The sequence below is a fragment of the Phyllobates terribilis genome, unplaced genomic scaffold (assembly GCF_046119375.1).
Source record: "Phyllobates terribilis strain yellow unplaced genomic scaffold, ASM4611937v1 Scaffold_7__3_contigs__length_470593459, whole genome shotgun sequence".
NCBI lineage: Eukaryota > Metazoa > Chordata > Amphibia > Anura > Dendrobatidae > Phyllobates > Phyllobates terribilis.
This window is the reverse complement of record NW_027362767.1, coordinates 217,854,201-217,876,908: the sequence shown is the minus strand read 5'-3', so window position 1 is coordinate 217,876,908 and position 22,708 is coordinate 217,854,201. Positions and strand designations below refer to the sequence as shown.

The following is a 22,708-nucleotide window of genomic DNA, read 5'->3' as shown; positions in this document are numbered from 1 at the left end:
TGACTCTATATAATAGATCCCTCTGTGTGTAATGACTCTATATAATAGATCCCTCTGTGTGTAATGACTCTATATAATAGATCCCTCTGTGTGTAATGACTCTATATAATAGATCCCTGTGTGTAATGACTCTATATAATAGATCCCTCTGTGTGTAATGACTCTATATCATAGATCCCTCTGTGTGTAATGACTCTATATCATAGATCCCTCTGTGTGTAATGACTCTATATCATAGATCCCTCTGTGTGTAATGACTCTATATCATAGATCCCTCTGCGTGTAATGACTCTATATAATAGATCCCTCTGCGTGTAATGACTCTATATAATAGATCCCTCTGCGTGTAATGACTCTATATAATAGATCCCTCTGCGTGTAATGACTCTATATAATAGATCCCTCTGCGTGTAATGACTCTATATAATAGATCCCTCTGCGTGTAATGACTCTATATAATAGATCCCTCTGCGTGTAATGACTCTATATAATAGATCCCTCTGCGTGTAATGACTCTATATAATAGATCCCTCTGCGTGTAATGACTCTATATAATAGATCCCTCTGCGTGTAATGACTCTATATAATAGATCCCTCTGCGTGTAATGACTCTATATAATAGATCCCTCTGCGTGTAATGACTCTATATAATAGATCCCTCTGTGTGTAATGACTCTATATAATAGATCCCTCTGTGTGTAATGACTCTATATAATAGATCGCTCTGTGTAATGACTCTATATAATAGATCCCTCTGTGTGTGATGACTCTATATAATAGATCCCTCTGTGTGTGATGACTCTATATAATAGATCCCTCTGTGTGTAATGACTCTATATAATAGATCACTCTGTGTGTAATGACTCTATATAATAGATCCCTCTGCGTGTAATGACTCTATATAATAGATCACTCTGTGTGTAATGACTCTATATAATAGATCACTGTGTGTAATGACTCTATATAATAGATCCCTCTGTGTGTAATGACTCTATATAATAGATCCCTCTGTGTGTAATGACTCTATATAATAGATCACTCTGTGTGTAATGACTCTATATAATAGATCACTCTGTGTGTAATGACTCTATATAATAGATCCCTCTGTGTGTAATGACTCTATATAATAGATCCCTGTGTGTAATGACTCTATATAATAGATCCCTCTGTGTGTAATGACTCTATATAATAGATCCCTCTGTGTGTAATGACTCTATATAATAGATCCCTCTGTGTGTAATGACTCTATATAATATAGGAGTTTCACTTTTTGTATTGAAGAACTGAAATAAATTAACTTTTCGATGATATTCTAATTTTGTGAGATGCACCTGTAAGCCTTCAGCTCTCTGCTTTTCCCTAGCTGGTTCTTAAAAATAAGGGGGTCTCACGTCATCTTTGTGTAAGTGTCTACAGTTTGTGGGAAAACTGTCACCACACGTACTGCAGACACTGATGTATGAAGGGGCCTCAAGCTGTGATTTTGTCAAAACTGCAGCAAGCAGCCCAGTAAGTGACACATCGTAGGAATCCGGGTCTCTGCGCCTACATCATGTCGCTCTCAGATTACATATAAAACCTGCTGACAGATTCCCTTTAATATGATTGCTATCTAGAGGAAATGATTTAGTCATAGAATCATAGAATGGTAGAGTTTGAAGGGACCTCCTGGGTCATCTGGTCCAACCCCCTGCTCAAAGCAGGATTCACTAGATCATCTCAGACAGATGTCTGTCCAGCCTCTGTTTGAAGACGTCCATTGAAGGGGAACTCACCACCTCTCGTGGCAGCCTGTTCCACTCATTAATCACCCTAACTGTCAAAAAGTTTTTTCTAATATCTAATCTGTGTCTCCTCCCATTTAGTTTCATCCCATTGCTTCTAGTCTTTCCTTGTGCAAATGAGAATAAAGATGATCCTTCTACAATGTGACAGCCCTTGACATATTTGTAGACAGCTATTAAGTCTCCTCTCAGTCTTCTTTTTTGCAAGCTAAACATTCCCAAATCCTGCAACCGTTCCTCATAGGACATGGTTTGCAGACCAGTCACCATTCTGGTCGCTCTTCTCTGAACTTGCTCCAGTTTGTCTGTGTCTTTTTTAAAATGTGGTGCCCAAAACTGTACACAGTATTCCAGATGAGGTCTGACCAAAGAGGAGTAAAGACCGATAATGACTTCACGTGATCTAGACTGTATGCTTCTGTTATTACATCCCAGAATTGTATTTGCCTTTTTTGCTGCTGCATCACACTGTTGACTCATGTTCAGTCTATGATCTATTAGTATACCTAAGTCTTTTTCACATGTACTGTTGCTTAGCTCTATTCCTCCCATTCTGTATATGCTTTTTTCATTTTTATTGCCCAGATGTAGTACTTTGCATTTTTCCCTGTTAAAAACCATTCTGTTGGTTGCTGCCCACTGCTCCAGTTTATTTAGGTCTTTTTGAATCCTCTCTCTCTCTTCTCTAGTATTAGCTATCCCTCCTAGCTTTGTGTCATCAGCAAATTTAATCAGTTTACCCTCAATTCCTTCATCTAAATCATTGATAAAGATGTTGAACAATACAGGTCCCAGGACGGAGCCCTGTGGTACCCCACTTGAGACATTCATCCAGCTGGATGTGAAGCCATTTACAACCACCCTTTGAGTCCGATCACTAAGCCAGTTATGAATCCACCTAACAGTTGCCTGGTCCATTGCATACTTGGTCATTTTTTCAATAAGGATGGTGTGAGATACTTTGTCAAATGCTTTGCTGAAGTCAAGATATACTATATCTACAGCATTTCCCTGATCCACCCAGTCAGTGATTCTGTCATAGAAGTAAATTAAGTTAGTCTGACATGACTTGTTAGTTACAAACCCATGCTGACTCTGGTTAATCACTTCATTCTTATCCAGGTACTTACATACATGTTGTTTAATAATTTGTTCAAAGATCTTTCCTGGTATAGAAGTCAGACTCACCGGCCTATAGTTCCCTGGGTCCACCTTCTTCCCCTTTTTGAAGATAGGAACAACATTTGCTCTTCTCCAGTCTTCTGGGACGTCTCCTGTTCTCCAAGAATTTTCAAAGATTATGGAGAGTGTTCTAAAATTTCTTCTACGATCTCCTTCAGTACTCTGGGGTGTAATTCATCTGGACCTGGAGACTTGAACTCATTTATGTTAGCTAAATATTCCCTCACAATCTTTCTGTTTACAGATAACTTGGATTCTTCTATTCCTTTAAAAGGACAGTGAAGATCAGTTGATGTTACATTTTCTTTCTGAGAGAAAACTGATGCAAAATAGGAATTAAAAAGTTCGGCCTTCTCAACATCCTCTCTTACCATTTCTCCATTTTCATCCTGTAAAAATCCTATAGCATCTTTGACTTTTCTTTTACTTTTGACATACCCCCAAAATCCTTTTTTATTGCTTTTGACATCTCTTGCAAGCCTTAATTCATTGTCAGCTTTAGCTAACCTGATACTTGCACTGCAGGATCTGCAGACTGCATTATAATCTTCTTTAGATATGCCTCCCTCTTTCCATTTAATAAACATTTCTTTTTTTCTTTTTAGCATGTGTTTAAGTTCTGTGTTCATCCATCCTGGTTTCCTTAAATGCTTCCCATTCTTCCTACTTTTCGGGATTGTTAACGATTGTGCTTTGAGAATCTCATTTTTAAAAATTTCCCATCCTTCCTGGACATTTTTGTCCTTAAGGACATCCAGCCATTGGATCCCTCCTATTCTCTTTCTGAGTCTCTTAAAATCTGCCTTTCTAAAATCTAACCTTGAAGTTTGAGTCTTCACATGTCTTCCTCCTCTAGTTATCCAAAATTCTATAATAGCATGATCGCTGCCTCCTAGGGTCCCAGCCACCTTTACCTCCTCAACCATTTCCTCCCTGTTTATAAGGATTAGATCCAAAGTAGCAGATCCCCTTGTTTTCTCCCCTACCTTTTGGAAGATAAAGTTGTCCGCAAGAGAGGATAAGAATTTGCTTGACCTGCTAGTTTTACTTGAGAGAGATTCCCAACAAATGTCTGGATAGTTGAAATCTCCCATGACCACTACGTCATATTTTTTGGAGAACTTGGTCATTTGATACATAAAGAGTTCATCCATATCTTCAGCTTGCCCAGGTGGCCTGTAGTAAATGCCTACAATGGTGTCCTTTCCGTTGTTCTCTCCTTGTATTCTTACCCAAACAGTTTCCACAGAACTCCCAGTCTCTGAAGCTTCAGTCTCTGTGCAGATATACGCTTTTCTAACATACAATGCAACACCTCCTCCTCGTTTATCAAGTCTGTTTCTTGCAAATAAGTTGTATCCTTTTAGCCTTTTATTCCAATCATGTGTATCGTCCCACCAAGTTTCAGTGATTCCAATGACATCATATTCCTTTTCCTGCATTAGTAGTTCCAATTCTCCTTGTTTGTTGCCCATGCTTTGTGCATTTGTATAAAAACATTTTAGTTTGTGATTGGTTTCTCTTCCTCCCATATTTTTATTATTTAAATTGTTTTGTCTTTGTTCTTCCTTTCCACTTCCAGTAGCAGAGATCTCAATAGTATTTGTCAGCTGTATGGCTTTTTACTTTAATACTTTTGTGCGTCTGTTGTTTAACTTCACATTTTTTCCTAGTGATCTATTAACTCCTTCTTAACTAGGCGAATTTTAATTTTTGCTCTTTTGTTGTTTTTTTCCTCCCCTTCCAAGAAGCATAACTATTTTATCTTTGCAAATTCTTTAGCTGTTAAGACCTTTTTTTTTGTGTGGGACAAATTGTAGTTTTAAATGACACTATTTTACCAATCAACCTAATGGAAAAAGGGGAAAATAATCGAGGTAAAATGGTGAAACAAAAAAAAAAAAACACGATTCCGCCATATTTTTTTTTTATTAGTTTTTACAGTTTTCATTATTCAGTAAAAATTATTTGGCTACAATACAGGTCAGTAAATTCTGGCTAAACTTGTAGATTTATTATTTTTTTGCATTTTAGTTGTTCAAAAAATTCAAAACTTTGTAAAAAAAAAAAAAAATTATTAATTAATTTTCTGAGACCATAAAGTTTTTTTATTTCCCTTGTTTTTTTTTTGCATGATGAGCTGTAGTTTTAGTAATACTATTTTGATCAACTTTTTATTGCATTTTTGGAGGGAGGTGCGGTGACCGAAAAATGCGTTTCACTTTTTTTTTAATGCCTTTTTAATGTATGGGTTAATTAAACGTATTAGAACTTTTAGGAAGCGGCTGTACCAACCATGGTTTTTTTTTTTTAAATTTTTTTTTATTTATGATTTACTTTAAATACTTAGATTTTTAGAAATAATTTTTCTTACATTGTTTTATTTTTTTGATATCTTATAGGGCACATATACGTTTGCAGATGGACTTCAGTATGAAAAGGAGAAATGGCGTTACTGCGACGGTTATGACAGACGGTTTTATACTGAAATTTGTAACGGCCTGAAACCTGCAGGTACGACTACATCCCTTGGGGATTGTTCACACTTGGTGGGCTGATTTGCTGTGGATTTTTCCTCCTGATTTGTGAGTAAAAAGTCCACAGGGTGTTTATAGGAGCAGCAAAGTGGATGGGGTTCTGACAAATTTCATCTACTCTTCTCAATATTGAAATTGCAACACCAAGAAAGAAATATAGTGGAGATATGGAAATCACAGGATGGATAGACTTGTTATTAACCTGCAAATGATGAAAATATGGAAGCAAAATTTTCAAAGCCTCTCGATGTATAGAGTTTGAACACCACATGCAGAAATTCCCCAGTTACAGCATTGGCTGCTATCAATGAGGTTATTAATGGTCTGAGGAACGTTCTGATGCACTTAGACTAATCATCAAAATCCACTCCTGGCAGCTTCCTTTGCAATTGCCGACCAAAGACGTCTCACATATGCACGATGGGAGACAAGTCCGGAGACGCTGCAGACCATGGTAGGAAGTTTAAGCCACACACACAGTCTGCTTCCAGTAGCACAAGCAAGTTGTCGTGTTGGAAAAACGTCTCCTGGGACATGTTTGAGAAATGGCCGCACCACAGGTTCCACCACCAATGTAACGCCAAACTGTTAGTGTACCTGGAATGAAGAGTAGAGGGGTGCGGCTACCTCACGCCATAATCCTAGGAGGAGAGCTGGTGTGACGTTCCCATGTGAAGGCCTCTTCATGGCCTTGTGGTCTCCAGACCAATCTCCGGCTAACATTGAGTGGAAAATGAAAGCTGGAATCATTGCTGAAGAGGCTAGACCTCCATTCCAGCCTCCATTGCCATCTTACTCTCCACCATGATAGTTTTTGAGAGCGATTTCGTGAGATCCGTGGAACATGTAGCTGGACGTCTGGCTTATTGCCCAATGTCGTACGCTTTACACTTCATATGTGACGTTTAATTTGATTTGCAGTACAGAATGAATGAAAAGTGGAACCAGTGGTACTGCTGTTTCTCCAAAGTGTCATCACAACAACACCAGGCCGCATGTTGCTTGTGCTGTGAGCAGCCTGTGCGGCCTAAGCCTGCTCCCATGGCTGCAGCGTCTCCAGACTTGTCTCCCATCGAGCACTCTGGGACGTCATTAGTCGGAGATTGCACAGGAGCTGCCAGCAGAGGATCTTGATGAACATTCCCCAGACGACCATTAATAACCTCAGTGATAGCAGCCGAGGCTGTAAGTGACGGGATTTCTGCACGTGACTCCTATTCAATACTTAATAAATAGAGATTTTTGTATATTTTTATTCCATTTTCTTCATATCAGTAACATGTCTATCCATCCTGTGCATTCCATAATTCCACGACTTTTCTTTCTTGTAGAAATTTCAATCTTGAGGAGTGTATTTCCACCGCAGAATGTGACCTGCGATGCAGATTTTAAATTTACAGCATTTCCAATTTATACTGCAGATTTTCATGGTGGATTTTATGCAGAGGTTAAAATCCTTCTCAAAATCCACAAGAAATCTCTGTGTAGCATGTGCAAAATTTATCACGGATTTTACTGCATTGGAAAATTTGCACGTGGATTTTAGTTGTTGCTTTTGTACTGTATCTGTAAAGGGGGCAAGAAAAGCAAACCCGAAAATATCTGATGAATGTAAGTAAAGGCTTCAAGTGTGGGTCAGCTCCACGTGACGATGGAAGGTACTTGTCACATCACGTCTTGTCACACGGGGCTGAACGACACATCATCATGCTGCAATGACGACCCGACGAAGTGGGGATGGCTCTGACCAAGGGGCACAGGAAAAAAGATGGGGGAATAATATCTGTTGTGCTTTTCGTTGTGATCTTTAGGTCGCTCCCAATTTACAAACTTGGATCCCCCTCGACAGATCGCGGAGGGCTGTTATGATTGCGGGGATGGCTTCTATGACCCCGTCAGCAGAGTGGTGAATGACTACCAGCACCGATTCCTGAGAAACGCAGGTAAAATAAAAAAAAAATCTATACCCTTGTGTGCAATTTTTTTTTTATCAGGATCGAAATGTCAGAAAGAAGCCAACGAAAAATGTAAAGCTGCCTCCATATAGAAGGAAAATCCCATAGGCAATAATGTCTGTATATGCAGGTTCAGCCTCAGAAGATAAAGACCTATCCGGAGGCAATTTTTTATTACTTAAATGCATGAATATTGGGCTAAAAGTAATTTTTCCATTTGGGTTTTATTAAATATTTAGCATCGTTTGGCTTTTATAGAGGTTTTAAGTTTTTCTGGAGGATTTGGAGAGTTTCTACTTAGCGGCTCTGTGCACACCGGCATCTTTTCTAGGTGGATTCAATCCGGAAACCGCCTGAAAAAGAGCAGAAAATCCACTGCAAAAAATTGACATAATGCACAGCAAGGTAAAAACACCAAAAAATAAAAAACTCTCGGTGCACAGATAGCCTCAGGCTACTTTTATCTGGAGTTTTTTTTTTGATTGTTTCAAAAACCCACTAGTTTCTCAAGTGAAACTGCTTCAGGAAACCCTCTTTTTTTTGGAGGAGGTTTTTTTTTCCCCTGAATTGTCCTTTTGCAGCCTTTCGAGTGGACGGTGCCTTCTTTGGAGAGGTTTCCTTCAGGATACACTTCAAGGAATTGACATGCTCTTTATTTTATTCACTTGGCATTTTTCAAAACCTCTTCAGAAAAAAAAGGAGCTACTTTTAGAATAATCGCTCACAAAGCCGGTTCAGGAAAAAGCTGTCGGCTTTGCCGTGGTTTTTGGGGCAGCGCTGTCTTTTTACCCTTACCCAGCTATGTGGAGGAATGAACTAAATACTTCTCCTAACCAGGGTTTCCGAACCCTGAAGTGGTTAAAAGAAGTGACAAACCTGCGCACAGCAATGTCGTTTTTCCAGACTGTTTTTATTGTCTTTTTTAGGCTTTTTTCCGCTGCGGAAACTACCTGAAAACCAAAAAAAGGTCTAAAAGAATGAACATATGCATGTCTATGGAAAAACCTCATTGCTGTGCACGTGTTCAGTCTTTCATCACTTCTTTTAACCACTTCAGGATTGGTTAAAAGAAATATCATGCTCATTGGGAAGACGTCCGCTCTCATAGTAAAAAAAACACCAAGAAAACAGCCGGTGAAGCCATTTCAGGACAGGGGACACCGTGTCCACATAGATAGATCCCTCTTATTGGCTATGTGTACGCTGAGTTTTTTTTGAGCAGAAACTCAAAGGAAAATCTTCCTCAAAAATTAGGAGTTTCTGCTCTAAAGACGCCATGTTTTTTTTTGTTGATCAATGTAATGAATCCACAGTGACTCAATGATGTTACACGAGGGGATAGAATCCTCTCTATACGCTCTGTATATACTACAAACACAGACTTTCATGAGAGGGTAGTTCAGACTGGATGTAATTGCAGGCCGACTTGCCGTAATTACTAAGCTGAGCCGGGCTTCTGCAGGAAGCCGTAGTCAGCCCCTCTCCCGACACGGCTCATCATAGCTGGAGAATGTTTCTGAGAACAGTCACTGCTCCGCAGGCGGCACTTACCCATCTCTGAGGACTGATTCAAGAGCATGTTATAGATAACTTGTCAAAGCCAAGACCATTCTCAGCCATGGCGAGCAAACATTAACCCAACAGCTTTCTCGTCTTGTGTAGAAGAGGGCACTTCCTTTCGGGACTCCCGTGTCAGCACACCATAAGGCTCAATTACAGTATCCGCAAGGCCACTTAGTGACCACACACAATTATCATTATTGTTACATGGTGCTTATGTTGGTTTATATTGTGGTGTACTTAGGTCTATTTTACAAGCTGCCATTTATATTTTAAACACTGATGTATAGTCGTCTGCCTCTATAGAAGTGTGAAAAATGAATGGACTAAAGGAAATATTGTCCAATAGCCGGAAAACTTATTATGCTAAGATATACAGCACGTGGAATAAGTATTGAACACGTCACCAATTTTCTAAGTAAATCTATTTCTAAAGGTGCTATTGACATGAAATTCTCAACGGTCTGATGGTCAGTCCACACAGGCAAAGAAATCACCATAGATGTCCATAAATTAAGTTATGTGTAATAATGAGAAATGACACAGGAAAAAGGTATTGAACACGCTTACTGAAATGTATTTAATACTTCATACAAAAGCCTTTGTTTGGTGATGAATTCTCAAGACGCCTCCTGTATGGAGAAACTAGTTGCAGGCATTGCTCAGATGTGATTTTGTCTCCTTCTTCCACACAAAAACTCTTTACTCCCTGAAGCTCCCGTGGGCTTCTTCTATGAACTCCGAGCTTTAGTTCCTTCCATACATTTTATAATGGATTCAGGTCCGGTGATCGGCTCGGCCATTCTAGCAGCTTTATTTTCTTTCTCTGAAACCAGTTGAGAGGTTCCTTGGCTGTGTGTTTGGGATCATTGTCTTGCTGAAATGTCCACCCTCGTTTCATCTTCATCATCCTGGTAGATGGCAGCAGATTTTTATCAAGAATGTCTCGGTACATTTGTCCATTCATCCTTCCTTCAATTATATGAAGTTTACCAGTGCCGTATGCTGAAAAACAGCCCCACACCATGATGTCCCCACCTCCAAACTTCACTGTTAGTATGGTGTTTTGGGGGTGATATGCAGTGCCTTTTGGCCTCCAAACATGGTGCGTGTTATGGCATCCAAAGAGTTCAATTTTGGTCTCATCTGACCAGACCAGGGGTGGTCAATTATGTTTCCCAAGGGGCCACATGAGAGACCGTGACTGTTGTGGAGGCCGACCCAATAGGCTGAAATTAATTCCGCTCACTATTAATATTAATTTTAATTATTTTATATTGAGCAGAATTAAGTAAGCTGACATCCACCTATATACCGTATGAGCCCCCACATAGCCTCATATATACAGCATGAGCCCCCACATATCCTTCCTATATGCAGTGTGAGCCCCACATAGCATCCTATATGCAGTGTGAGCCCCACATAGCCTCCTATGTACATACAAACATTCCATATACACAGATACCCAACTCGCTATTGTCCCCCCTGCCCTCTGCTCCTATCTCTGTGCTCTGACTCTTCATCATTTCATCGCATCAGCCGTCTCACACGCTGATTGGTGGAAGAAGGGTCCGGCAGCTCCGTCCTCCACCAATGTATTCACCACTGTCTACATCTTGAGGATGCGGATAGCAGTGACGGCGGCAGCGCATGGACGGCGGGTGAGGACACACTGCAGCCCGCGAGCCACTGTTTCAGCTCTTCGGCTGTCTCGGTCTGGACCAGACTATATTCTCCCAGTATTTCACAGACTTGTCTAAATGTTGTTGAGCAAACTTTAAATGCCCGTAAGCATAGTTTTTGTTCAGCAATGGCGTGGTGAGTGTGCATACAGGCCATGAAGGTTGCGTGGTGAGCGTGCATACAGGTGTCACTCAAGGTGTGGGAAAGACTAAGTGCAACACGAAGGGAAGAGGGGAAGGAAGCCCAGACACTAGGGAAAGGGGGAATGGAGACCTCCTAGGCTGATCTCATATCACCCTGTCTCCCCTAACGTCCCTATATTGGTTTCTCACCAATCGCTACGTAGAAACCTAAACCTTGTATTTCCCTAGAGCTTGGCCCTGGATAGGGAAGGGGGGATGAGCACTAGTCAGTCCCCACTAACAACTAAAGACAACAAGGGAGACAAACAAGGGGGAAAGTAACTTAGCCTGAGCTGACTTCAGAGATATTAAACCACACGTCCTCCTAGCACCAGAGAGGAAGTAAACAGTCTGCAGTAGCGCCAAGTCTTCACAAGGAAACATGTGAATATCACCGGCGCCTCCCTGTAGCAAACAGAAAGTATTTAAACACCCAGACCTTGGTGTCAATTAGCAGGAGGGAGGTACAGTTAGGTCCATATATATTTGGACAGAGGCAACATTGTTCAAATTTTGGTTCTAGACATTACCACAATGAATTTTAAAACAATTCAGATGCAGTTGAAGTTCAAACTTTCAGCTTTCATTTGAGGGTATCCGCATTAAAATTGGATGAAGGGTTTAGGAGTTTCAGCTCCTTAACATGTGCCACCCTGTTTTTAAAGGGACCAAAAGTAATTGGACAGAATCAATAATTGTAAATAAAATGTTCATTTCTAGTACTTGGTTGAAAACCCTTTGTTGGCAATGACTGCCTGAAGTCTTGAACATCACCAGACGCTGTGTTTCCTCCTTTTTGATGCTCGGCCAGGCCTTCACTGCGGTGGTTTTCAGTCGCTGTTTGTTTGTGGGCCTTTCTGTCTGAAGTTTAGTCTTTAACAAGTGAAATGCATGCTCAATTGGGTTGAGATCAGGTGACTGACTTGGCCATTCAAGAATATTCCACTTCTTTGCTTTAATAAACTCCATGGTTGCTTTAGCTTTATGTTTTGGGTCATTGTCCATCTGTAGTATGAAACGACGACCAGTCAGTTTGGCTGCATTTGGCTGGATCTGAGCACACAGTATGGCTCTGACTACATCAGAGTTTATTCGGCTGCTTCTGTCCTGTGTCACATCATCAATAAACACTAGTGACCCAGTGCCACTGGCAGCCATGCATGCCCAAGCCATCACACTGCCTCCACCATGATTTACAGAGGATGTGGTATGCTTTGGATCATGAGCTGTACCACGCCTTCGCCATACTTTTCTCTTTCCATCATTCTGGTAGAGGTTGATCTTGAGAATGTTCTTCCAGAACTGTGCTGGCTTTTTTAGATGTTTTTTAGCAAAGTTCAGTCTAGCCTTTTTATTCTTGATGCTTATGAGTGGCTTGCACCGTGCAGTGAACCCTCTGTATTTACTTTCATGCAGTCTTCTCTGTATGGTAGATTTGTATATTGATAAGCCTTCCTCCTGGAGAGTGTTGTTCACTTGGTTGGCTGTTATGAAGGGGTTTCTCTTCACCATGGAGATTATTCTGCGATCATCCACCACTGTTGTCTTCCGTGGGCGCCAAGGTCTTTTTGCATTGATGAGTTCACCAGTGCTTTCTTTCTTTCTCAGAATGTACCAAACTATAGATTTTGCCACTCCTAATATTGTAGCAATTTCTCGGATGTTTTTTTTCTGTTTTTGCAGCTTAAGGATGGCTTGTTTCACCTGCATGGAGAGCTCCTTTGACCGCATGTTAACTTCACAGCAAAACCTTCCAAATGCAAGCACCACACCTCAAATCAACTCCAGGCCTTTTATCTGCTTAATTGAGAATGACATAACGAAGGGATTGCCCACACCTGTCCATGAAATAGCCTTGGAGTCAATTGTCCAATTACTTTTGGTCCCTTTAAAAACAGGGTGGCACATGTTAAGGAGCTGAAACGCCTAAACCCTTCATCCAATTTTAATGTGGATACCCTCAAATGAAAGCTGAAAGTCTGAACTTCAACTGTATCTGAATTGTTTTGTTTAAAATTCATTGTGGTAATGTCTAGAACCAAAATTAGAAAAATGTTGTCTCTGTCCAAATATATATGGACCTAACTGTAGCTGCTGGGTCCTAGAGTGATACAGATCTAAGAAGGTGTCTCTAATGCCAAATGAAGAGATCTTCTGCAACCAACTACAAGGAGACTGTCTGTCACATCTGACACACCCGTGACAACAGGCCATGGATGTTGAGTGCATTACTTATTGTTTTCCTTGAAGCAATTGTACCTGCTGATTCCAAGTCTTTCTGTAGCTATTCACAGGTGGTCCTTGGCTCTTGGGCAATTCTTCTGATAATTCTTTTCACTGCTCTTCCTGAAATCTTGCAAGGATCACCTAGTCGTGGCCGGTTTATGGTGAAGCAATGTACTTTCCACTTCTGGATTATGGTGATTAGGTATGATCCTGCTGCAATTAAAACCATTTTTTTCTTATTATCTAGAGCAGTAAAGCTATTCAAATTTCATATTTTACATGCTATGGCACTACAGAGTGTGCTACTTTATTTGTTTGTTATGAATAGAGGTGGCTGCTCTTAGTTCGCACCTGTACACACCAGTTTTTTTCACTTTGTTTCATTGCAGCCATTTGGTAAATTCTAAAAAGGTCATTTTTTTTCTCATTAAATTCCACTCTGCACCCCATCTTGACTGAAAAAAAAACAGAAATGTAGAAATTTTTGCAAATTTATTAAAAAAGAAAAACTGAAATATCACATGGTCATAAGTATTCAGACCCTTTGCTCAGTATTGAGTAGAAGCACCCTTTTGAGCTACTACAGCCATGAGTCTTCTTGGGAATGATGCAACAAGTTTTTCACACCTGTATTTGGGGATCCTCTGCCATTCTTCCTTGCAGATCCTCTCCAGTTCCGTCAGGTTGGATGGTGAAGAGCTTTTCATCCAGGATATCTCTGTACTTGGCCACATTCATGTTTCCTTCAATTGCAACCAGTCGTCCTGTCCCTGCAGCTGAAAAACACCCCCATAGCATGATGCTGCCACCACCATGTTTCACTGTTGGGATTGTATTGGGCAGGTGATGATCAGTGCCTGGTTTTCTCCACCCATACCGCTTAGAATTATCACCAAAAAGTTCTATCTTCGTCTCATCAGACCAGAGAATCTTATTTCTCATAGTCTGGGAGTCCTTCATGTGTTTTTGAGCAAACTCTATGCGGGCTTTCATATGTCTTGCACTGAGGAGAGGCTTCCATCGGGTCACTCTGCCATAAAGGCCTGACTGGTGGAGGGCTGCTGTGATAGTTGACTTTGTGGAACTTTCTCCCATCTCCCTACTGCATCTTTGGAGCTCAGCCACAGTGATCTTGGGGTACTTCTTTACCTCTCTCACTAAGGCTCTTCTCCCAGGATTGTTCAGTTTGGCTGGACGGCCAGGTTTAGGAAGACTTCTGGTGGTCCCAAACTTCTTCCATTTAAGGATTATGGAGGCCACTGTGCTCTTAGGAACCTTGAGTAATGCAGAAATTCTTTTGTAACCTTGGCCAGATCTGTGCCTTGCCACAATTCTGTCTCTGAGCTCCTTGGGCAGTTCCTTTGAGCTCATGATTCTCATTTGGTCTGACATGCACTGTGAACTGTGAGGTCTTATATAGACAGGTGTGTGCCTTTCCAAATCAAGTCCTATCAGTTTAATTAAACACAGCTGGACTCCAATGAAGGAGTAGAACCATCTCAAGGAGGATCACACGGAAATGGACAGCATGTGACTTAAATATGATTGTCTGAGCAAAGGGTCTGAATACTTATGACCATGTGATATTTCAGTTTTTCTTTTTTGATAAATTTGCAAAAAATTCTACATTTCTGTTTTTTTTCAGTCAAGATGGGGTGAAAAGTGTACTTCTAATGAGAAAAAAATGAACTTTTTAGAATTTACCAAATGGCTGTAATGAAACAAAGAGTGAAAAATTTAAAGGAGTCTGAATACTTTCCATACCCACTGTATATTTGGAATTGTTCATAATTCCCTCCACCTTCACTAAAGCCCCAGTTCCATCTACTGAAAATCAGCCCCAAAGCATAATGCTGCCTCCACCATACCTCTTTGTGGGTATGGTGTGCTTTTGGTGATGCGCAGTGATGCGCAAACATACCTCTTGAAATTATGGCCAAGAAGTTCAATCTTGATCTGATCGTAACATAACACGTTTTCCCACATGGTTTGGCAGACTTGATGTAGGTTTTGGCAAAACATAGCCAGGCTTGGATGTTTTTCTTTGTAAGATATGGTTTCCATCTTGACACCCTACCCCACAAGTCAGACACATGAAGAATAAGGGACATTGTTGTCACATGCAGTACACAACCAATACTTGCCAGAAATTCCTACAACTCCTTTAATGTTCCAGTTGGCCCCTTTGCAGCCTTTGGGACCAGTTTTCTCCTTGTTTTTTTTTATTAATTTTTGAGGAACGTAATAGTTGGTTTTGAAGGCCAAAATACAATGTAAAAAAAAAAAGGCAGCACTCATCCATTCTGATGAAAGAAAGACCTCACTGGAAATGTCCTCTGGGAATTTACCCTTAGGGTACACTCTTAAAGCCCCACTCCAGTGATTTATTTTTTTTTGCCCGTTTGTTAGGCATCATATGTGTTAGTGTAATGACATAATAAATAGTCACCGTTTTGAGCGGCGCCCCAGTCCCTTCTGCCGTGACGTTACCACATCTGTAAGCTGTCGGATCAATGGAGCGGAGCTCACTCACTCAATGTAAGGCAATGAGCCTCTTTAGCTTCATTCTCAGTTTCATAGACTTGCATTGGAAAAATTCAATAAGAGACGTCCGCTCCACACAGCAACCATTGTCTGTCTGGTTTGGCAGGGCAAAAATGTTACGTGACAGCGGAGCGCTGCTGAAAACAGCAGAGGACCATGACCAGTGAGAATATTACTACCATCATTACACATGATCCCTAACAAACGGGCAAATAAAAAGAAAATCACCGGAGCAGGGTTTTAAGGGAGTAATGCACGGTGTATTTTCTGCAGAAGATTTCTTTTGTTTGTCCCTTTGCAAAGCTTTTCTAACTTTTATCAGTTGTGGTACTATTAGAACCTAGGTTCTCACCCTGTAAAACCAGCAGCGGCCACTGCACCTCCATGCTGCTGCCATCCACAGTGTTCCTATACGTGTGTGAACCATAGTGTCCCAGCGAGATTCCCACACACATTTTTTTACATTGGCCACTCAGCACAATATTAGGCTGTTTCTTCTTGTTCTGTACTTTTTCCTCCTTGTCAATACAGCCAATGACTGATAACCCCTTTATATACAGTAGATAACACAGGATCCACCGTTCACAATAAGTGATGTCACAGCTCACCTTCTCCCCCTCCTGTACAATGACTGATAACTCCTCTATATACAGTAGAGAACACAGGATCCACTATTTACAATAGGTGTTGTCACAGCTCACCTCCTCCCCCTCCCGTACAATGACTGATAACCCCTCTATATACAGTAGATAACACAGGATCCACCATTCACAATAAGTGATGTCACAGCTCACCTCCTCCCCCTCCCGTACAATGACTGATAACCCCTCTATATACAGTAGATAACACAGGATCCACCATTCACAATAAGTGATGTCACAGCTCACCTCCTCCCCCTCCTGTACAATGACTGATAACCCCTCTATATACAGTAGATAATACAGGATCCACCATTCACAATAGGTGATGTCACAGCTCACCTCCTCCTGCACAATGACTGATAGCATCTCTATATACAGTAGATAACACAGGATCCACCATTCACAATAAGTGATGTCACAGCTCACCTCCTCCTCCTGCACAATGACTGATAGCGTCTCTATATAGAGTAGAGAACACAGGATCCACCATTCACAATAGGTGATGTCACAGCTCACCTCCTCCTCCTGTACAATGACTGATAACACCTCTATATAGAGTAGAGAACACAGGATCCACTATTCACAATAGGTGTTGTCATAGCTCACCTCCTCCTCCTCCTGTACAATGACTGATAACATACAGTAGATAACACAGGATCCACCATTTAGAATAGGTGATGTTTTCAGCTCACCTTCTCCCACTCCCCGCACAATGAATATTATGCAGATCTCCCATAAGTCAGTGTACATCTCCAGTCTATCGTAGTCTTTGATCCATTTACCTGCTGTAAAATGCTGCACGTTGACCGCCCCCATTATCATGTAAAGAATAGAGAATTAAAAAAAAATCTGAAATAAAAGTAAAAATAAATTGGAAAAAGTATGTTCAAGTGTCTGGTTTTAATTCTTAGCGATTGCACGGATTGGTTTTGCTGTGTTTCATGTTAATGGTTCTATAAATAATGTGACTTGTTTCATTGTGTCCTCAGTTTTGTAGGATAGATCACCTCTACTGCTGACAATAAAAATCTGAAAGTTTCTGTATGCCATAGGAGCTGCCCTTCTGCCCTATCGACACCCCCACCCCATAACTTTGTCTCAATCGTTTTAGTTGGCGAACATCCCAAAAAGTTTGGTATGCAGAAAATATTATATCAACCGAGATAAGCATTGCGCTTTTCCAAAAACACAGGAACCTGTAATGATTAACAGTATGGTGGGAACACCCACCCATCCCATGTTCTCGCATAGACTTTGAACTTTTGTTTAGAAGATATCCTGTCTGTGACAAAACCACTGTTTAACTAAACACCAGTCCTATGACAGCAGCATTGTAAACCGGGGCGCAAGGTTTCCCATGATGCAGAAAACCGTCTCACCATTTATAAAGTCAGACTAAGAAGTCACCTAATGTCAGGCACAGAAGTGGTGGAAAGTTAAACAATTATTATGTTACCTTAGGGACAACTTCATATTGATTTTTAAAGGTCTTGGAAATATATGAAGTGACCACCTCAATGAGCGTGAGCTGCACTTTTTGGGACTCCCATATATACAAATAATTACAAGAAGTAATTATCCTCATCTATTCCTCCTTGTCAGACCTCATCTGGAATACTGTCCGGTTCTGGGCACCACATTTAAAAAAAAAAAAAGATATTGAAAAACTGGAAGCAAGTTCAGAGAAGAGCGACCAGGATGGTCAGCGGACTGCAAACTATGTCCTACGAGGAACGGTTAGAGGATCTGAGAAGGGATGAAACCGTGTAGAGGGATCATCCTTATTGTCATCTGCACATGGAAACACGGGAAGCAATGGGATGAAACTGAAAGGGAGAAGATACAGATTAGATATTAGAAAAAACGTCTTGACAGTGAGGGTGATCAATGAGCTGAACAGGCGGTCACGAGAGGTGGTGAGTTCTCCTTCAATGGACGTCTTCAGAGGCTGGAGAGACATCTGTCTGAGATGGTTTAGTGACTCCTGCATTGAGCAGGGGGTTGGACACGATGACCCTGGAGGTCTCCTCCAACTCTAACATTCTATGAAATGGAGAAAGCCATTCCTGCGCAGCCATTTCTTTATTCCCAGTGATAAACTTACTGTCAAGTAATTTAAGTGTTTTTTTGGAACTATTAACCTCAGTTCTGGCTTTTGACCATAGGGATATGAGTTCCCCGGTTATTTTACAATTCCTTGTCGGTAATTGCTGGATGAAGGATTTTATGCATCTCAAGTTTTCTCATTTAATACATGTGATATAAAAAGACATGCTGGTTGATTTTATTATTTTCGACCCAGGCACATTTTATTAAACCAGCAGTTGTACCAACTTCTGTAGCTCTTTCACTATCATTCTACATTGTAGGAACACTCCACTTGTGTGGAGTACTTCACTTGTGAGTACACTGCATGTAATTGCCCTTATGTACTGGAGTGTTCTTCAGTGAGAACTATGACTCTTAGCCACATGCCGAGCTTTATTTCAGAATGTCCTTTATTCCACAAAGAATTGATATTTTGGAGATCATGTGCCCTAGAAGATATGACACCTACTCGTACAACTTAAAACACAACAGTATTGAAAGTTAACTTGGGGGTTGCAACTGAGTATTAATTAGCATCTTAATAACTTCATTAAAATATGTACATTGCACTCTTAAATTAATTTAAGTACACAAGGAAATTGTCAAAGTCCTGCTTTGCACACACCAATTTTGCCTTATAGTGAAATATAGGATAATAGCATCACCTATCAAAGCACCTAGCAGCTTTTAGACAACTTCTCATCATTTTCTTTCTTCTGAATATCCTCTGTATAAAACTCCAATGAGTGATACTGTCAGTTTTACACTGCTTTCTCTGCCTCCTACTTGCAAAAGCTGACATGGTGAAATCTATCACAAGCAGGAGGCAGAGGAGCCAAGCTGAAGCTGCATCACACAGGATACACTGAGACGCCGTGTGAATTAGGGGACAGCAGCTCTGTCACTGTTCTACAGCAGAGGCATCATGAAATGATGTCTACATCAGTGTAATATTAGTCTCTATGTCTAATGGGCTTCATTGAACAAGTATGGGCAGAGATAGACTTATCATTGTATCTTTAGTTTACCAAATCTCACCCCCATTAGTAATAAAATAAAAAAAAAAGGTTAGCAAGAACCATTCATTGGCTGATCCCCTTATGTTCTGCACATGCAACAGGGGGCCTTCTTATCATCGTCACTGGTTAGGACTGGTTTGATTTTGGTGTCGTACTAAATTTTATGACATTTCCAAAACTGGGAAGGACCATAAAAATGGTACTCAATAGATTATTTAGTTGCTGAGTTTTGCACTTAGATGAAAATACAGAATAATGTATGTTTGGAAACAATACTGCAAAACGCCCGGTAAAATTGGGATAAGTAGTATGATAATAAAACAGAATTTCCCTGGGGAGGTACTGGAAGGCACAAGGCCATGAAGTAAAGGAAAGCGTAATAGAAAAAAAACATGCCGTAGGCAAAGGAAAATGAGGAAAGGGTCTGGAATGACAGGGAACCCATCCAGAGCGACTTGTGCAGGGTGGGCAGGAAGGAGCAGGAAAACTCCAAGGCTACAAGCCAGCCTACTAAAGCATCTAAAGCAGATGGTAGGAAACATTCAGGAAGTCCTCTGTAGCTGCGTCTTAACGAGACCGGTTTAGCAGAAGTTGTGCAGGGGTCTGGGAGTGTCACTTTCGGATGTCTATCACCCCCCGAGTTCAAGTGTAGCTTGTTTTTACAGAACAGTTTAAATGGTGGTTAGTGTCAAAGATCACATCGAAGACAATTCAGCTTGAAAACAAACAATATTCTTCTTTACTACTACCTGCGCGCAAGTCCCTAGATATGGATTATTTTTTTATAGGATTTTGCGGACTGAGCCAAATGATGTCAGTGCAATGTAAGGAGGACATACCCAGACTAAGCACTATACCGGTTGACTCCACCTCACCTAGGGATGAATATGTTGCATTTTCAGATTTTATATTTACCCATAATACCTTTTTAAAGTTTTTTTCTGAAAGAGGACAACCTCTTTAAGAAGTCTTGAAGGTTTGCATCTGTTGAGTTAGCCACATAGATATTTTCACATATTCTAAAAGCTTTATGACTAGGGTTGGGCGAATTTATTGGAGTTAAATTGAACTTTACTCGACTTTTACAAAAATTGTGTTCTCAAGAATACAGATTTTTTTATAATTCGCTCTACTTGAATTCAGCAAAATGGCAACCAGCTGTGACTGCCATTTTACTGAACTGTAGAGGGCCAGCAAACGGTTAAAAAGCAGAAACAAATCTAATAGTTCACCACTCACCTGTCCTGGCATCCCCGCCATCCACCATCCGGTCCTGAGGTCGACCGGATGGTGGACGGTGGGGATGCCAGGACGGGTGAGTGGTAAAGTATGTGATTTGTTTCTGCTTTTTAACCTTTTGCTGGCCTTCTACAGCTTGTTTCCCCATTTGAGTGCCAGTATCTTCATTTCTAGGACAGGTCTTCCAAAAGTGACTACACTTTGGACCTCATGGCACGCCGTGATGTCGACCTCTAAGACCTGGTCAAGGCCAGAAGTCCTGTTCTAGGTCTAGGCCTCGGAGGTCTTGACACATCGTAACGTCACAAGGTGCCGTGACCTCTGTCTGAGGCCTGATTGCGACCAGAAGTCTTGTCATAGAGTAAAGACACCGGCCCTCAGCTGTGGAAAGCAAACGCACTGGGGACCGGACGGCGAGCAGCAGAGGCAGGGTGTTGGGACAGGTGGGCGGAGAGGTGAGTATTAGTGGTTTTCTTTTTATCATTTACGTTATGTTTATTATGCTCTAGGTTCCCTCCAGACCCCAGAGCCTAATAGGGAACATTCAATTCTTGGACAATATCTTTGCTGCAAATCAAATTTCCCAGTAAAATCTGCTCAGTTTGGTTAACACAAATTTAGTAGAATCTGCATATTTTTATTTACAACCAATTACTGTGGTTTTGAGATGCAATTTTTTGGCCCCAAGCTGTCTACCGGAGACACATCTGTATAGACTGTAATCCCTGCAGCCTAAATCAGCAATGAAAATCCATGACAAACTGCAGGAAACATGCTGGTTTTCTTCATGGAGTATTTGGCAAAAAGACAATGTGAGAAAATTTTTGGTTAAAAATTGGAACCTTTTTGATGTCTCTGACGTTGGGGGGGTGGAGCCCAATTCGTACAATATATTACTGTCATGAAAGTTAGCCGCCATCTTAGGTATGATACGTCATACCTGAAGATATTCCCTATTGGTATTTCTAAAAATCCCTCACACAGCTCCTACCATGTCACATTTCTCCAGCCCCTGGTAAAGAGAGCAATTCGCCCCCCACCTCTGGAGATCAGTCTCAAGGAACTTCTTTGATATGGTAAATAGATGGGCCAGCTCTGTTGTGTCCAAGCAGGACAGAGTCAGCGAGACCCTAGGGGGTAATTAACACCTTGATGTCACTTGAAACCCGAAGCAAACCATTTGTGCAAGCCTGCAAACCTCTCCATTGTCCCAAGAAACCATGTGCTTTCTTTGTGGAAAATGTCCGCCAAAAGCTACAGACATATTATCAATTCATAACCACACGATACAAGTTAGGGAACCCAAATAAAATGTATCATGTGGGGAAGGTGCCCGCGGACACAATCATGGGACTTATAAATCTACAAGGGCCCTGGAAAGAGTAGGATCACGACGAGACCTCTGGTGATACGATGAGATCACCCCAGGGAAAGTTATGGGTACTTTTCCCAAATGGAGCCAAAACTGACATTGGTGGGGGGGGGGGGGGCTTACTAAATTGACATCACCAAGAGTGGGCGTGACAAGACTTTAGTATAGCCGACAGCCAGAAACCCCCTCAGTTTTGACCCAGGAGATGATGTGAACAACTCCTAACGTCAGGTCCAGGTCTCTGAGTGGGAGGAGCACCTTTGCCATGTGCTACTGAAGCCTGGATGACTGCAACTAAGCTTGAACCTGTGGGATCGCAAATCCTCCCTTGCACCACAAGAACGGTAACTGATTTATCGTTGTTATTCCTGTGTTTTGTAATTCTAATTGTTATATCTCTTATTCTGGCCAAATACCGTTGTATAGTTAATTGTATAGCCTTGTAATCTAGTGTATTCTTATAATCCATTAAATCATAAATTAATTGTGGGCTATATCCTTTACTCTGCATATACGAATCCATTGGTCCGGAAACGCTTGGCTGAAACGCTACTGGGTTGGTTCCTGACCTGATACAAGTCTATTAACGGACTGGGCTTGTATCAAACGAGAACTGGTGGCCGCATACCATCTGGGGGATTTGAGGAAGGCTGGCAGTGACGGTCGGAGGTGTGGATATATATTACTGGCGCAGCC

General features: G+C 41.1%; 1 protein-coding gene across 2 annotated transcripts in view; it reads left to right on the top strand.

Moving 5' to 3' along the window:
- Window positions 1–22,708, top strand: part of MORN5 (MORN repeat containing 5) — a 48,033-nt gene that overhangs the window by 8,715 nt on the left and 16,610 nt on the right. The window contains exons 3-5 of one of the 2 annotated variants that reach the window (XM_073639740.1): window positions 5,369–5,480; window positions 7,315–7,446; window positions 12,567–12,586. In XM_073639740.1, the coding sequence (XP_073495841.1) occupies window positions 5,369–5,480; window positions 7,315–7,446; window positions 12,567–12,571 (249 nt within the window). In that variant the 3' untranslated portion in view covers window positions 12,572–12,586. Of the gene's footprint in view, window positions 1–5,368; window positions 5,481–7,314; window positions 7,447–12,566; window positions 12,587–22,708 lie in introns of those variants that run through there. The other variant, XM_073639738.1, reaches the window with a different exon arrangement.